Source organism: Sander vitreus, chromosome 9 (assembly GCF_031162955.1).
Source record: "Sander vitreus isolate 19-12246 chromosome 9, sanVit1, whole genome shotgun sequence".
Classification (NCBI taxonomy): Eukaryota; Metazoa; Chordata; class Actinopteri; order Perciformes; family Percidae; genus Sander; species Sander vitreus.
The window spans coordinates 5,474,499-5,492,957 of NC_135863.1; the positions used below are offsets into that span (position 1 = coordinate 5,474,499).

General features: G+C 39.7%; 1 protein-coding gene across 1 annotated transcript in view; it reads left to right on the forward strand.

The window, feature by feature from the left end:
* The window catches only part of atp11b (ATPase phospholipid transporting 11B), a 57,238-nt gene that overhangs the window by 35,122 nt on the left and 3,657 nt on the right, over positions 1-18,459 (forward strand). The window contains exons 26-29 of the mRNA XM_078258429.1: positions 1,323-1,388; positions 1,978-2,081; positions 4,598-4,763; positions 14,088-14,251. Coding sequence (XP_078114555.1) covers positions 1,323-1,388; positions 1,978-2,081; positions 4,598-4,763; positions 14,088-14,251 — 500 coding nt within the window. The remainder of the gene's footprint in view (positions 1-1,322; positions 1,389-1,977; positions 2,082-4,597; positions 4,764-14,087; positions 14,252-18,459) is intronic.

Sequence of the window (18,459 nt, forward strand, 5' to 3'; positions counted from 1 at the left end):
CTTCACGCTGTGCATGTCTTCAGATCTTGCGAGCTAACAGGCAGCTGGTAAGAGTCTGCTCTCCAGTTGGATGCATGTCTCCTTGGGGGGTTAATGAACGGACTATCATGATGATTCCTAAACATATTTTTGTCTTGCTAGTTATGTAGGAAAATATGCATTTTCATACATATGCTCTACAGTATATTTACATGTTGACAGGATCTTGTTTTAAACATTGAAGTGAGTAGTATAATTGCAGTTATAAAACATGCAGTGGCTTATTGATCCCTGATAATTCTGGTGAATTGCAATCAGTTTTGATTCCTCCATTTTTCTTTAATGTAAAAAGCCTTTCGTTCTCAGTTCCACGTCTCCTGCTCGATGTGTTAGAATGAGGGTCAGTTTGTCCTTTAAGAATGACAAATCTGGACATGGTGCAACTGCAAGTTTATTAAAAGTCTACCAGCGCCATCACTACTGGGGTGAAAGGTTAGTGATGGGCAAATATGCCCATGTAAATAGATCATAAAAAAAACAAGTCATTTTATCAACAAAGTGGGTCCACAGAGTAAAGTTTGTAAAGGACTTTGGTGAAAACGTAGAATATTTTTTAATTTAGATAAAAATATAAATAAAAACATAAGCTAGAACTTGAACAATATTCCTGTAAACAGAATTGTTTTCCGTTCCACTGAAGGTTTCTGTGAAGACATCTTAGTCCTCTTAGTATTAGTTTTTGAGTGTTCAGACTCCAGCAGGGTCCTGAATTGGCTGACAACAAAACAATGCCCCCCACAGCTCTCAACCTACAAGTAGAGTGATTGTCAGAGCAAGTGGTGGAACTACCGACGGTAGCTTGCAACTAGTTGACTGAAGCCGAAGCCTTGTAGATTGTAGATTTTCTCTCCATTAAACAACTGAAGTACAACACTGCTCACCTTGTCCCACCTGTCCTGATTACCTACTGCTTTTATCCAGATGTGTGGTTTGCAATTTACAGTATAATATATTAGCAACCTAATAAGTCAGTTTTAAACACAGCAACTTGTAGTTTGTATGTCAACAAAATATCATAGATTTATATTTGAATGATTTGCAACTTCAACCTCATTGTGCTGAGTCAAAGGGTAGAAACAATATTTATCTTCATTATAACAGGAAGAGTGAATTGCAATTTATCAAAGTTACATAAACAAGTCAACCATACAATGATCTTAGCATATTGTTATATTGTTAGTAACTAGGCTTATGCATGTAAACATCACCACCATTTCTCTATTTTATTGTCAAAGTGTAATACTGTTGACAGTTTTATTACCAGCTTTATGTCTGTTTTGTAGATGTTTGGGAACTGGACGTTTGGAACGCTGGTCTTTACTGTCATGGTCATCACAGTCACATTAAAGGTAAATTACACTCAATCTTATGCTCTCACAACATTTTTCAGAATGGTATTAGCTAGTATTTTTAGATTTCACATCAACATTTTTTCCTCACATCTTTTAATGTATTTCTCATGACTTTTTAAATTAAACTTTAGTTTCTTTCACATTCTTTTTTTTACTACAGTAACATACTTTTTGTTATATTCAGCTGTAAATATGCATGATATTTTTCTTATATAATGACAGTGTAATATTAGTGTAGTTTGTGTTTGAGTCCTTTTGCCCTCTCCTGGTCACAAGTGGCTGAATGCAGCTTTAAGATGCTGGTTTCAGTGTGCATTAGATGAGAGCTTTATAACATGTTTGGGTCCACAGGGACACACTTGAATTACCATTCCCAATATGAAATACAGCATGTTGTGAGGTATTACAAATGATGTTAGTGGCAATTAATAGGAATTTATTTATCACAGGTTGGGGTCATGGTCTTTTTCACAGCACAGAAGCAGATTTCTGTGGTTTATTGACCACTGTCTCAGTGATTTACACTTAGCCTTCTTTTCCTCCCCCTCCTATGTGTGCGTGTCTTTGTGTATGTCTGTAATAACAGCTTGCTTTAGAGACTCATTTCTGGACTTGGATGAACCATTTTGTGACGTGGGGTTCGATTGCCTTCTACTTCATTTTCTCCCTCTTCTATGGAGGCATCATCTGGTAAGAAGAGGTTCTTACATAGTTCATGTTTTTCCTTGTTTTTTGTACAAGGCGCTGCTCTAAGAAACTCAAATAACATGCTCTGCCACTGTGTAACATGGTCTTCTCTGCTCAGTCTACCATGTCGGCATATCATAACACCACTTAGAATAAGAAGCAGTGACTAAACACAATTGCTGTCTTGCAAAAGAAAAATTTAAAATGTTAAATCATCACATTTACTTTGTTCCACATCCTTTCATGTAGGTAATAAATGACTGCTTTGATAGTTAATGATGGAAAATGAAAGTAAGTGGACAGTAGAGTACATAATGTGACAAACATCTACTTTCTAAGTTCCTCTGAGCTCATACTTTGTCTGCATAAAATGTTAAAATGCCTTGATGAAGAAGACAATCTTTTTATCTAATAAATATATATATATATATATATATATATATGTGTGTGTGTATATGTATGTGTATATATATATATATATATATATATATATATATATATATATATATATATATATATATATATATATATATATATATATATATAGAGAGAGAGAGAGAGATATAGACGGAATGGATGAGAATCTCATATTCTGTATATTATACTCCATATTATATCATATATATGCCTGGTTCTATAAAAACATCTATTCTGCAAAGAGGGATTTGAAGCTCACTTTTTTGCACACAGTATTTGAATAATTTATTAGTTATGAATCACATGAGTAGCTACCTTTTGAAAAAATCTGCAGACACAAGTTGCTTACTGAAATACAGTTGTGTTCAGTGTTCAAAATAATAGTGTGATTTAAAAAAAGTGAATAATGCTCAAAATCCTTAGAATAGCTTTTAATTCCATAATATTATTGCATTGGGAACACTGCACATTCAATTTCAAATCAAAACATGACCAAAATTGATCAAGTTTGTGTTCTACCTTTACAGAAAGTGGAGCAAAAGGAATATTAGGCTGTTCAAAAAAAATTGCAGTATTTCCATTTTTCTTTACAAACTCAAACATTTACTGTACAAACTGAAAAATGTCTCAAGGGTTTGCTTTACTTTGAATCACTGCACTAATATGTAGTTGCATAACCATTATTTCTGAGAACTGCTTCACATCTGTGTTGCATGGAGTCGACCAATTTCTGGCACCTGTTAACAGGTATTCCAGCCCAGGACGATTGAACTACATTCCACAATTCCTCTGCGTTACTGGGTTTTGCCTCAGAAACAGCATTTTTGATGTCTCCCCACAAGTTTTCTATGGGATTGAGGTCTGGGGATTGGGCTGGCCACTCCATAACATCAATCTTGTTCATCTGGAACCAAGACTTTGCTCGCTTACTGGTGTGTTTTGGGTCATTGTCTTGTTGGAAAAACCCATTTCAAAGGCAAGCATAAGGCAACATGACCTCTTCAAGTATTTTGATGTATTGAAACTGATCCATGATCCCTGGTTTGCGATAAATGGGCCCAACACCACATTATGAGAAACATCCCCATAACATGATTTTTTCACCACCATGCTTTACTGTCTTCACAGTGTACTGTGGCTTTAATTCAGTGCATGGGGGTCGTCGGACAAACTGTCTGCGGCCCCTAGACCCAAAAAGAACAATTTCGCTCTCATCAGTCCCCAGAATGTTGCTCCATTTCTCCTTTGGCCAGTCAATGTGTCCTTTGGCAAATTTCAACTTATTCAGGACATGTCTTTTTTTCAGCAATGGGACTTTGCTTCCTTCCTTTCTTAAATATGGGCCATAACTGACACCTGTTTCTCCACAGAATCAATCACCTCACTAATTGAACACAACACTGCTATTATTTTGAACATGCCCGTTTCAATTGCAGATTCAATTACACAGAATGAGCAGCATGCATGTCATGACTGTTGGGTCTGTTGGTTTTCTATGACTCTACAACACTTAATAGTAAATTATTTGCCATGTAGAAATATCACTTCTACCAAAAAAATTGATTTATGAGGTTAGTGATGTTGGACTGCTATTTTGAACACAACTGTATATTTAAGCTCCTATTTACTCTGAATAATATTTTCCTTCCCAACTTTTCTGTAGAAAGAGATTCACCTACAATAAGAAAGGTGTATAAATTGTGCACATACTAAGCACACAAATAGTCTGATGCTGAGGCTTTGGAGTAAACAGGTTTTATACCATCAGGATTTACACCAGATTCACTGATCACGCAGATAATCACTGAGGCCCTGAGGCTGAGGGTGTGTTTGATTGATCAGATCAGTCTTAACCACTTTACTCAATCCAGTCATCCTGAAAATATTGGACCGTAATCGATATTTGTGGTGTGACATCTGCACTAGTCGTTAAATTCGGTGGTGTCTGGGAATAATCAAATAATTCTATAAGCACAACTCCAACTGCCAGTAAAACAGGGCACAGTGAGACGAGCCAGGCTGCATGATAAGAAGCATACATTATTTTTTTTTACCCTTTATTCTGCAGTATGTAACCATTGTGTGCCTTCCACTCCCTCCAGGCCGTTCCTCCACACCCAGGACATGTACTTTGTATTTGTACACCTGCTGTCCAGCGGTTCAGCCTGGTTTGCCATCATCATCATCATCATAACTTGCCTCTTTCCTGATGTGGTTAAAAAGATCTTCTATCGACATCTGCAGCCCACCGGCACACAGAAGAGTCAGGTAACATGGGGAGGAGGAGGAGGAGGAGAAAGTAAAAGCAAAGACTTTTTTTCGCGTTTCTGGGCACCTTTGTAAAGAAGTCCAGCCATTCCTCTAAAGTAGATTATACTTGTTACAAAGTACAGGTTTTATTTCAAATTGGCTAGTATTTAAAGGGCAATTATTATATAGCATTTTCAGGATTATACTTACATTTTTTGTTTGTACTAGAACATGTTTACATGCTTTAATGTAAAAAAACAAAACAACATTCATTTTGTATTCACCCTCTGTATAAGACGCTCTGTAGGAGCGCCTGTCTCTTTAGGAGGGATCTCCTCCAGAAAAAGCCCAGTCTGCTCTGATTGACCAGTGTGCTTCCTGGAAGCTCGGGAGCCTCCGCTCTGTGTTTCACTCGTTGAAGCTGGAGCTACTGCAACAGAGTATATAGCAGGACTTTGTACCGTGAAAAATCACCAATAAAGGCTTCTAAACCAAATATTACACAACTGGACATGTCCCAGCAGTAAGTGAAGCAGGAATTTGGGGAGAAATGACCAGCATTGGCTGAGATTACAGCTATGTTACGTTAGCATGTAGCTACTTAATAGTTAGCAGTATGCTAACGCTAGATTGTAGTGAAACGAAGCAACACTTTCTACCGTCAGAAATCGCAGATAAAGGCTTCTGAACCAACCACTACCCAATCGGACATGTTTCAGCAGGAATGCGACTTGGGGAGAATTTAAAGTGCTCATACTATGCTCATTTTCAGGTTCATAATTGTATTTAGAGGTTGTACCAGAACAGGTTTATGTGGTTTTATTTTCAAAAAACACTATTTTTGTTGTACTCTATATTGCTGCAGCTCCTCTTTTCACCCCGTGTGTTGAGCTCTCTGTTTTAGCTACAGAGTGAGGCATTACATGAGTTGCACATGCTCAGTACCTAGTAAGCACTGCTAGCTAGTCAGAAGCAGAGTATGAGGGCATGCCACGCTAGCAGCTAGGCGAGCATTATAACGTGTGTTACAAAGTGACGCACGTTTGTCACGGAAGTAAAGGCTGGACTACAATAGAGCTGTTTGGAGCAGTTTGTGAACAGTGTTTTCTGTTGGAGATGGTAAGTCCCTTTGGGGTGGACTTTGGGCTTTTTCACTTTGTAAACCTATAACTTGGACAAAAAGATGTATAACACAACAAAGGAAAGGGAAAAAGCCAAAAAGCATAATATGAGCATGGCTTAAAAAACACACTCCAGTCCTGCCTACCTGGAGCAGATGACCAATCATAGAAGGCTCGCTTCAAGTTGCGTAACACTTAGCTGAGAGTAGAAAAAACTGTTGAAACCGAAGTGTTCGGAATAGTTGGAAATCTGAACTTTTTAGCTCACAGGGATTTGTCTAAAATACGTTTACCTCGTTATTTGTTTTGGCCACGTTTAACATGAAAATCTAACATTATAACATTGTAGATATTTAGATAGATATATTTGGTGAGTCGAAATCCTGATTTAAAAAGGCTGAAAGGCAGAATGAGAGAAAGAAGTCAGGCGGGAGAGTACAAGATCAGGTACTGAGATAAAACTTGTTGCAGTGGAATCAAAAAGTATTTATTTGAATCAGTGGGACCAATTGGATATTAGCTAGTCCATTACCACACTTTTAAGATAATCCTACCAATTGTTTTAGGTGAAGAATGCTAAATAGTATTTTCTGCAGGTCTGTAGCCTCAAAAGTAAAACTCATTAAAAGTAATAAAATGCCACAGGGAAGGCCAAACACACTCCAGTAGTTTTTTCTTCTGTGTGCAGTGTTAGATTTAACCCTTATTCCTACTTGTATCACAAAACATGGAAATGATTTCCTGTAATGTGACAAGAGCCTGGAGGGGGTAAAATGTCAAGGTAACTCAAATTCTACACACAGAGAAAATGTTCCGTCACATTGTTCATTATTCATGAGTTGACTGGTCACTGGACTGGTTCACTGGTCATGAGTTACCCACGTCTTTATAGCAACAGCATGGTGTTGAGTTTCACACACATACCGCATGACTTACTTTTGATCCAATACACACGCACACATAGACAAACACACAGTGTGCATGGTCTCCTCTCAGCAGACCTACGCTGTTATTGTAATGATTTGTTCAGCTGGAGACCTTTAGCTTCGTCCTTCCTCCATTCAAAGGTCTCCTTGTTTCTCATGAAAAAAATGAACTGCCTTTTCCAATCCTATGTGGTGTTTGTTGTTTCTGCTCTAACCTTTGTCCCGTTTTGTCTTTGTGTGTATGTGTGTGTGATTCTGGAAGTGGATACAGTATAAATTGTGTGTTTGAATGTGTTTATGTATGAGATCTTGATCTAAACTGTGTGTGTGTGTGTGTGTGTGTGTGTGTGTGTGTGTGTGTGTGTGTTTTCCTCCTATCCTCTCTGTGTATTTTCCTGGTGTAGATGTATACCAACCGTGTGGCGATAGGGGATGACTTCATCGCTCTGCAGCCTCTGTCCAGAGCCAAAAGCCAGCTGGGCAAAATTAGGTAGAGGAGATGAGACTGGTTCAGACCTGGGCTTAGAATACATCTAAAAATTAATTCAAATAAAAGTATCCTAGGAGTGCTTTATTCAAAAGCAATATTTCTATATACATAGTTTATGGGATGCATCTGTATATGTTTGTGAATAGTCAGCCAACATTACTGGTTTGTGTCATTTCTCTGCATGGATGCTGCTTGAATGTGTATTTCAAATATTTAGCACTTTTAGAAACAGACAAAGGGCCTGCTTTTTTTGCAACATTTTGCATGTATAAAATAAGTGACCTAATAAAGTTCACATTTGAAATAACAAAATATGATTGGTACCAAAAAAGTGTGTTACATACAGTACCTTTTCAAAATCAGGTGTTAAAATCTAATTTACAGCATAACATGGACAGCCCCTAAAAAGTAGAAACATTGCTTTATGAAACAAGCGCTCCTCTTTATGATCATTCAGACAATACTGAAATGAAGTGTCTCCCAGGTCTGGACTTAATTTAGCCCCCCTCAGGCCTAACACTGTAGGCCTGAGGCCCCCCACAGTTTCTAACACTGGCAGTACACTGACTGCAGAGATGTGTGCTGTTAATGTTGGAACCGTTGCATGCCCTGAACAAGCCAATCAGCATTCTCTGTGATTGGGATAGGGAGGGGGAACTAAACATATTTTGGGGCTTTGTTTGGTTAGGAGATAATGCAAACGAATGTGACATCAAGCATTTCAGCTGCTGCATGAGTTGCATTTTAGTGAGAGGCTGACCTAGAGAATGTGTTCTGAGACGTCCACCACTCCTGCCTGTTACAGCATGGTTCTCATTATTCTCCCTCCGCCCCCCTACTGCATGAACAAATGAATGAGTGAGGGAATGAATTACTTAAAGAGCCCCTATTATATTCCTTTTGAGCGTCATTTTTGTACTCTTAGGGTCTACTAGGCTTTGATGTTCATAAAATGTTTCTCATACTCCCCATTTCTGCAGCGCCTCTGCCTGAAATGCTTGTCTTAGCTCTTGGCCCCCCCTTTCCTGAAAAGCGAAGTGAAATGTGTGTGTTTTTTTACTTTATAGATCTATTACATACACAAAAAAACTATATAACGCACTAAAAGACGGGTAAAATCCCCAAAAGCATAATAGGGGCACTTTAATTGTCTTAGTTTCCTAATTTTCTCCCCCCTAGCACTCATTATAGCATGATAGCAATGTTGTCGTACAGGGCACTATTTGGGGTCCTGAGTCGTTCTGACTGTGACTCCCTGCATCTGCATTAGTCCTAAATCAGAGCACCTGCTCAGACCTCCTGACCAACAGCTGGTGGTGTTGTCATACAACCTCAGTCTGGCATGCCACACTCATGTTAAAGTGACACATCATACAGTCACATCGAAGCAGCCCATCACACCACCCCTTTTATCTACAGCATGGTCCGCCCTCTTGACATATGCCCAGACACACACCCTCAAACTGGATTCACCCTCCTCACCTCAGAGTTGCAGTCCCCCTGCATGGTTTTAGCAGACCCACAGCACAAGCCTGATACCCCACTACAGCTGCATGACAGACCCTTGGACTGGTCTGGGCCGCCTTGTACAGCAGCATGACGCTGTCCTGTTACAAGCATGACAGACTGCTGTGTTATTGTCACAGCTGTTTTTAACTGATGACTTGAAGATCCTGTACCATCATTGCAGTTGTCAATAGAAACAGACTGCAACGGAAATGCTAACAATAGTGTGAGCTCTCATTGATCGAAAAATAAGTCTTAAGAGTTTTACTTTTGCTTATGTGTAACTGTCCAAGATCAAGTGAAATATATCGTAGTTAATATTCTTGTATCTGTATTTTGTGTATGATTTGTAGCTGCAATGATTAGTCGACTAACTGATTTGTCGATAGACAATCATCAACAATTATGATCAACCATTAATCGTTTCAGTCTTTTTAAAGCAAAAATACCAAATATATTTCCTGATTCCCAAATTATAAGGATTGATGCTTTTCTATAATAAACATCTTTGGGTTTTAGAGTATTGGTCAGATAAATCAAGCACCTCTAACACATCACAGTGAGTTATGGGATGATGTAATTTTCATCACACATGACCTTTTATAGACCAAATAATTAATTCAGAAAAAAATCTGCACATTAACTGATAATGAAAATAACTCCCATTTGAAGCCCTGGTATGGTAATGTCTTTTCAAGGCTAATGTTTTCTGCGTGCATATCCTATCCTTATAGCTATATGGCATGTTAACTCTGATGGTTCTGTAGCACTTGCTAGGGAATGCTACTCCGTATGTATATAAATATAATTATTAGTTAAAAAAACAGGCAACTGAGTTTATATTCCTAATCACTAACAATATAGGCAATGCAGGTCCCATTCCACAAACTCAATGAGCAGAAAGAAATTGTGGGCTGACTGAGACAAAGCACATTATGCAAAAGAGATCCTGTTTCCTCAGTATGAGTTAAATTGTTTGTCGAATTGGTAGAACTACATGAGATGCTCTTACTGGGTTCTAAACCAAAGTGTGTAGTCATGTTTATGTGCTGTATACTGCAATTTATTCAGTTCTGTTGAATGAATTCCAGTATCTATCTTTTTTCTTAAATAGATTAGAGCGACGTAATCACAAAAGAACCCATAGCCCTCTCCTGGGTTTTCCGTTGTTTGCCTACTCTGTAGCACTGATAGATTCAGCAGCAGGTTAATTGGTTTGGATACCTAATAGATTTGATCTTATCTGCACTACAAGGATGCTTCCCACGAGATATCTTTCTTATGCCTGCAGCTTCTTTCTGTGTTCACTTGTCTCTGCTTTCGTGAGGAATTAAAGCCCTCCTCCAGTGACCTCACCCCACACTCAAATTTTCTGAAAGAACTCATCTCAAGCAGTGATTTATGATTATTTCACAGTGCCAATTAAGATGAGGTTCAGATGTGTAGCAGGGGAATAAGACCTGGGATGCACATCGGTGTCCTGTTTCAAGCAGCAGGAAACGGCGGTTATTTGCCTTGTAAGCCGAAAATTTGCTCTCAACTCTGTTGCTATGTTGAAGATTGTTGGCGGGTCACTTGTAAAGGGCTTTTAAAAGGGACCAGCATTGATTTGGTCTCTTTATACTGTATGTATAAGTGTATGAGAGTGCACTGTGGAATGAGGGTCAGAAATGTAACTAACTGCCCCCCTACAGTGCAGCCTGGACTGACTTGCTGATTGACTGACTGACTGACTGACTGACTGCTTGCTTACTAACTGATTCATTAATCTGCTGGTTGGTAAATAAGCAGCACTGACAAACGTATCCACTGTAGCCGCAGTCATTTAGTCCCATATTGAGTCCATATATTCACAAAACAAAATGTAAAATAATGAAACTGCTATGAGATTAATTTAATTTAAAAACTTGCCCAAATGAAAATCACCTTAAAAATATTTTAACTGGGTACATATTTGTCCTTTAGAGTTACTTTGCAGCCCGGTTAACGGCGGCCGCTTACAGCGTTCTTGCTCAATACTGGACCAATTTCAAAGATTGTTGTTCCCATCAGTCACTTGGGAAAATTGGGTCAATAAAGTCCCCTTTAATAAAAGTCAGAAACAGTCAAATGTACTCAGTTAAAAGTGGACCAGACTTTGTCTAATAATCTAATATTATGTTTCGACACTAGTGCCTTTTCAAAATGTTTACTTGTTTTCAGAAATTTCCTGAAATGGTAAAAGGAAACGAGGTGTTATCTCATCTTTTACCTCAACTGACTTTTTCCAGGACTTAATATGAGACAAAATGAATACTCTGCATATTTTTGCAGTGCGATCGGTTATCAACAGGCTTGCTTTACTGGTTATGTTGCTGTGTCGATGTCTGACCTACCCACAGTCTACCTGGCTGACTGATGAGCTGTTTGACTAGCCAGCTGAGCTCACTGTAAGCATCTTGTGTCCTTCAGATGGAAGAGGGTGAGGGTTCAGTCGGCCCAGAATATGACCCTGTTAAAGCCCAGCGGAGCCCAGGGGAGGACAATTGGCACCTGCTAGCTGCTTATCCTCCCCCTGCTGCCCCCGGCCCAGACCCCTGCTCCCCTAGGTAGTAGTACCATACTTCACTCACATTGTTGTGCTGCCCCAGCATTATGGCTTCACCCAAGGACCAACCAACCCTCTGCACGCCCTAACCGCTGCAGTCAACAACATATCTACTTATATTCCTTCAAAACACTCTGCACCTTCAGTCATTCACCCATGGCTGTATACCGCAGCTGCACCTGCACTGTCCCCTCATATGAAAAAAAAAAAACTATTCCTGTATCAGCCCTGTCAGTCTCACTTACTGTATGAATGGCCCCATCCTCTCCCACATATACCCTCCCATGAATCAGCTCATCCTTCCCTACACAGGTACAACTAACCCTGTCCCTTACCCAACCATGGTTGTCCCCATCCTATCCTGCCTCAATTCACCCTTCACTGTTGTTGATCAGATCTGGGATCAGAGTTTAGAGTATGAGAGAGAATGCTGTTGGCATGTTGACTTCGTCTTGGCTGTATATTTGTTCAGCCATCTAATCCCACCATTATAATACTCCATATTGAAATCTTAATTATATATCATTGTCTGCTTGTAAGTATTTGATATTTTATAGAATCCCCTTTGCGTTTCAAGTGTGATTTTTAAGTTCATTTTTTCTTTTGTGCTATAATTTCAGACTTTCAGTATTTTGTTTTCTCTATATACAATTTGCGCTTTGTGAGTGCCATATCATACCGTAAACCCAAGGTAATTACATTTTCTTATGCAGAGTCGCTTAGAAGATCTTGCCAAAGATACTCTGCTGTCTGGAGTTGTGTAAACCAACATAATGTGCTAAGTAAAAAGGACTGCAAACATGAACTTGAGCTGAACTCTATAGCTAATAAAGTAAATCCACCAGGGGATGATGTCACCCATATAGCTGTCACTGAGGCCTTGGCCATTTTATGACAAAATCTTCAATTCAGGCATTGTTTTCCTATAAAAAAAAAAAGTATAAAAAAAATTCAGTTTACGAGAGAACTATATATCAGTAGGTTTGGCCTGGTCATCGTATTGCTGCGGCTTCTCTAGAACTAAAAAATAACTTGCAACAAACCGTTCCTCAGAAACCTACTTCTTTCTTGTTCATATCTCTGGTTAACAGCATTGGATAGCAAGCTTTATTGTAAAATGACTGCCACTGAATACTGCAGTACCTCAACTCTGTCTGCCATTGCTTCTGATTTACAGCAGAAGCCCTGTTGTGGCTGATTCTGCTTCACAGATTGATTCGACTGGTAGATTAATGCAAGATAAATCTGATATTTTAGAGTTAATAACACATTAAAGCTGACAGTATTTATTACCTATTTGGTACGCCTAGGACACTTTACCAACAGATGAACACTAGTCCAGGATACATTACCATCCACCTCTACAGCTGTGATTTGGCTGCTGCCACTGCTTTTACTGTATATGTGTGTTTGAAATAATCATTCTACAACTTTTCTCTTTGCTTAACTGTTTTGTTGCAGTTACATGAACAAATCTTTTCAAAAGGAGAAAAAGCAATATGTTGTGATAGAGGATGAGCAAAAGCACGCATTTATTATCCGGGGACACCTGACCTTGCCAGGAAAAATCACATTGTCCTGTCTGTGTGTTTTGCTTTTGCCAGCTAAGAACCAGAAGTTTGGTTTCATGCCAACAGTGTCAATTTCTGCTGCAGAGAGATACAACAACAGCAACGTCACAATCCAAAGCACTGTGGAATACATAGGTCACACATTCAGCTACAAAATAGGCACATTTTGGGCTATTCACAGGAGACAACCTCAAATGATAAAATATGGAAGTTCAAAAATTGCCTCCCAACAAAAGGACATTTTCAAAATACCTCAACTTGCTCATTGTAGACCATAACAAGCTTCTTAGTGTTTACCTAGCTCTCCATATGCTGAAAGAAACTGGAGGTTTTAGAAGTTTTTAATCTTAACTTACATCTCCACAAAAAGAAGCCTGTAATAATTTGATAATAGCAAAATGTACAAATTTAAACTGATTTATGGACTTAATCTATCATTATGTTGTCCCATTATGCTCTAGAAAAGGACCATACAGGATGCAAACATTACATGAGTGTAACCTCACACTCTGTTTCATCTTTGTCTCCCTGCTCTTCACGTTTCTCTCTTCTCCATCACACACTGTCTCTCTCTCGGGTGCTGACTCAGATTAACAGTCACCTGACCCTGCAGGTTTCTAGGCAACGACTTCATTCAGCTTTGTCTATCAATGCATCTCTGGCTCATTGACAAGTCTGATTAGTCCTAAAAATATGTTTTCAGTATTATTATTGTTAGTGAGAGGTTTGTGTACAACCACCGTTACATACGTTTTGACCTTTTTTTCTGTTTTCTCAAAGATTTCTTTGTGTACAGGTTTTCTGATTTATGTTTGTTTTTTTTTTGCAACATTTCAGCCCCTTGTGTAGCATGTTTTGAATGTTTTCCCTGTACACCATTCTTCCTGTGACAGCATGCTATATGTTATCCTCCAGTCCATCATCCTGTCAGAATGTGACAGTGAAACTGTGTTGTGTTGGTATTCATTTTCTTCTCTTTTCTCCTCTTTCTCCACTTGCTTCTCCCTCTTTCGCTTTTGTCCTGTGTTCTCTCTCTACTCCTGTCTTTTTTCTTACCCTCTCTATGCGACTTTCCAACTTTTCACATCACCCTTTCCTTCTCCTGCTCTTCCTCTGCCCTCACACCGTCTTTGTCCTCCAGTCTCTATCAGCCCCCCAGGCGCAGGCCCTCAGCTGTGTGGAGTCCCTGTGCTGCTACCAACATGGGCAGAGCGGCTGTTCCCGCCTGGCCAGCCTCCTGGAGCAAATGACCGGGCAGTGCCAGGCCAGCACCAACCATTGCCACGCATCCAGCCGCAGCAACAGGTGGGGAGGACGTTGTCAAGAAAGAAACGATGCTTATGAATCCTGATTAACCCACACCACCTCTTGGTGTTAAAGATTTGGGCTGCAGTCCCGACTGTTATAGCCCATAATGTGGCCACGACTCTAAGTCTTTTTTTTTTTTTGAAGATCCGATGCAGTTGAGCATACAGTTGTGGGGGAGCAGGGTTTCAGGCGGTCAAAGAGACTGGTTTTAAGGTGCGCCTTAGCATAACTTGTGGACAACAACCGAACAAGGACTTAGAGGCAGAAGATATGTTGATCAAGCCATCATGGACTGCACTATTATGAGTTTCTTATTTCCGTCAAAGTCTGTTTTGGGAGAGTATGGATTCTGAACATTTTGATTTTGACAAAACGATGTGCTTAATCGCATATCCACAGTAGTGTACTATTTAACTAAATATATCATTATCACCTTGTAACCAAAATCATAGAGACCAATGACTGAATAGAATGTGATGGCCATGCCGTCTTCATAGCATGCACTGCAATGGCAGTCTAGCCAGGGAGAATTTGGTATTTTTATTAAGGCCCTTACACCGGAGACCTGCTGCAATATACAGGCACCCAACAGGGCTCAATGCTACACTATGTAACCTGTCTTGTCTATGTAGCCCCTACATTGGGGCAGGTCTGTCTCTTAGACCATGTGTCTATGTCCTAATCATCTATGCTATGATCTGTTTTTCTGTCTGTCTCTTTTGTTTCTGTTCACTATTCCCTTAAAATCAAAGGTTGGTGTCCAAATTAGCCCAATTAGCTACTTTTTAAGGATAACTGCCTGATCTGTAATGCACTTTAACAGATGACACCATTGTCTATATGTCAATTATTAAGTTGACTTGTTAGCTTTAGGTTGACTCCTAGATTTTCCTGTAGGCCCTGTTGTTCATTTGAGTGCTTCTCCACTTGAGGTGAGGCTAGCTGGTTGAACAGTATATGATCCGAGTCACCAAATTTGGATGACCACATCGTAATAAAACATGATGTCAGTTTACTGCACAAAGTGAGCTCTCAGTAAGTGCACATAAAACGCTCTTCTCTGCTGCAGCTCAACTTTGTGATTCAGGATGATAAAACAACTTTTTTGTTCAAATTATTATTATTTTTGCCTAGTGCAGCTTTAAAGTTGAGTAAGTAGAGTTCACAGTTTGCTGGGCTGCCCAATCTGCAGTTTCCGAGATATTGTGTCTTTTCGGCTGAATCCCAGAGACTCAGTGGGGTTATTGATTAATTGACCTGATCAGCCCTTTCTGCTGAGTAATCAATACTACCCAACACAGCTTGGGACTCTTAGTATTGATTACATCAGTAATGAAGATGTAGCATTCTTGTTCTTTGTGTGTGAGACTTGCAGTGGAATTTGCACAGAGGCATGTTTGTTCGTTCATGACTGTGTGCGTGTTTGTGTTTGTAAAGGTAATGACTGCATGCAGGTCAAACAAGGAATGCACTGTCCCTCCCTTCAGCCCCTCTGGACAGCAACCTGCAGACTCTCTGTGGTTGAGTAGATGAATGTGTCATCCTGGTCAGTCAGGCCTGGGAGATGCAGTACAGCATTCTTATGAGCAATCTCATAGTAGAGGCATACAATTGTGACTGGCTGTTAACAACATCACTTTTTAACAATCATCATCTAATAATCATCTGATGATTTGTAACTTTGATTCAGCCAGTCAGGAGCATAACATGGGTCCTACATTTTTATACTCATACCTTTCAATATTCCTTAGATGGAGGTGGGTGGGATGTGATCCATTAAATAATCTATTTCAATTGCTGTCAGGATCACTTCCCTGAAAGAAAGAAATCTTTGTCCGATCACTCCGGGGTCAAATTTCCACTTAATGCATGATTACATTTAGATGAATTTCTTCCTGTGGGAATGATTGATGTGTTTACTGACCTTTGCACGAAGCAGCTAATTGAATTCTGCCAACTGAGCAAACAGCAGCCAATTAGTACTCCCAGAAGGATAAGCATAAACATAGAACATTAGTTAAAAAGCTCTGCTTAGATGGGCTTCATACTGTAAATTCAGAAATGATACAATCGATAAATAGAATTAGGGCTGAATATGAAGGTTTAGTTTTTATCCCTCGTGTCCTTACCTTACTATCAACTCTCCTTGTCTTCTCTCCTCGTCCTCGTCTCACCCCTCTCCACCTCCTCACCCCTCCTTTGCTTTCCACGTACCTTAGTCTGTTCCTCCCCTTCCTCTTCTTTACCTTCTGGGTTTGAGGAAGTACAGCATAAAACCACAGAGCAAATGAAAGACTAGTGAGACTCAGCCTACATTTGGCCTTAATGCTAGGATACTGCCATAGGGGAAAGGGAATGTATCCACCCAGTCCTATATATCATACTTAATGATGGCAAAGGATATAATAAGCATATTTACAAACTTATATAATACTTAAACTATTTATCTGTTCTATATTGGAAGCCCAACTGTAGCTGGCTGCTTGACTTGGCCAGTTGTTGCAGCGCTGAATGCCGGCCACAGCTGAATCTTGGCTAAGGGGGACAATGCAGTAACGGACACGGATGTCTGGAGTCAAAGATGATTTTCCATAATATACGTGTGATGCATGCCAGTGTGAAGTTGTCAAATCTGACCAGCTGCGCCTTCATCTGAATGTCAAACAAGTTATACTCAGACCTTTTAAATGTGAAAAAAAAGTCCAGATAAGAAAGACTTTTAACTTCGATTAGCATTTCCAAGAAAGGCTTCTTAAACATCAAATATAGTTGAAAGTGAATACATATACTGGGTAGTATCTGGATATATAAAAAGATCTAAACGTATAAAACCACATGTGAGCTGTTAAACTGTCCTACATGATTATTTCGTCAACAAACTAATTTTTAAATTACTAAATTATTCTTCAAGTCTGCTTTGAAGCAGGATTTGTTGAACCTTGGAAATGTAATTAAAAGTTGCAACATCTATTCATCTTCTCTAAGTAAATGCATCATTATTCCAAAAAAACAAAAATGAAAAAACACCTTAGAAATCTGTATGTATGAAAACTCTGCTGCTGTCTGACATCCCTTGCTCCTCATCCTCCTCTTATCCTAGAACAAGGGGTACCCTAAACCAGAGAGGCTGCTGGGAAAATTAGTCTGAGTCTTTTTTTGGCTACTTCCTGTATCTATTAGTCTTTTTCTACTGGATCCTGAAGCCTTATATGTGCTTCTGAGAAGAGGCCAACTTTGGGGAAATGCTCGTTTTATGACCAGGGGTGTTCCAGGTGGGTGGAGTTTACCTTCTCCACTGATTTAAATTACAGTATAAAACTCCACCTGTCTTGTCCACTACAGGCTACAAAACAAGAATGCCCAGACTCTTGTCTTGTTGCATGGGGGCCGCTGTTGCCTTTGGTACTTTGTATACAATGTAAACCTGTATGTATTTGTGCCCTCTCACACACTCGTCCTTTGCACTTGTCTTCTTTTTTTCCTCTCTGTCTGTCTGTGTCCTTGTCCTTCTGTGTCTGAAATCTGCATAATGTTTTTCAACCTCCCAGATTAATTATTCATGAGCTGTTAACGTCCCCCATGAGCTTCGTCTTGTCAGAAATCGGCCTATTCTGTTCTTTTTTTGGGTTCATGTTCCCATCAGCTTATCCCAAAAGTGTTAACGTCCTCTTTGTTCTGCTGTAACCCGGGGAGCAAAAATGGTTTTAGCACTCATATGTTACAGTTTGACCCCAGCCCTGGTAGCCTGCCGAGCTGCTGATGTAGCATGTGAGAGTGCCCCCAGTCAAACCACCATTTGAGTCATCAGCCTATTTTAAAGTCCCTGGGTGGCCCTGTTTTCCTGTTTACCAGGTCTTAAAACGGTTGTCTTCATCTCAGAGAGCAGCGTTAAATTAAAGGTCAGTTTTAAAAGCAACTGACATTTAGAAATCAAAAAATATCTGAAGACGTAGGTGGACAGGTGCTGTCTTCCTCTCATCAAGCATTCAGCTACAAAACTATTCCGGCTTTACTTGTGCAGTCATGTGAAGATCAGGTCTAGCAGCCAGAATGGAGGCACTGTTTGAACTCAGGATGTTGCTGAACCACAGTCTCTCTGCTCCTCCCTGCCAGTGCTTTGAGGTAGAAGCTCTGATCATTGACCCTGGTTCCACTTTGATGCGAGTCAGCCTGCTGGCGGTTGGTTTGTTGTGACCTTTAGGAAT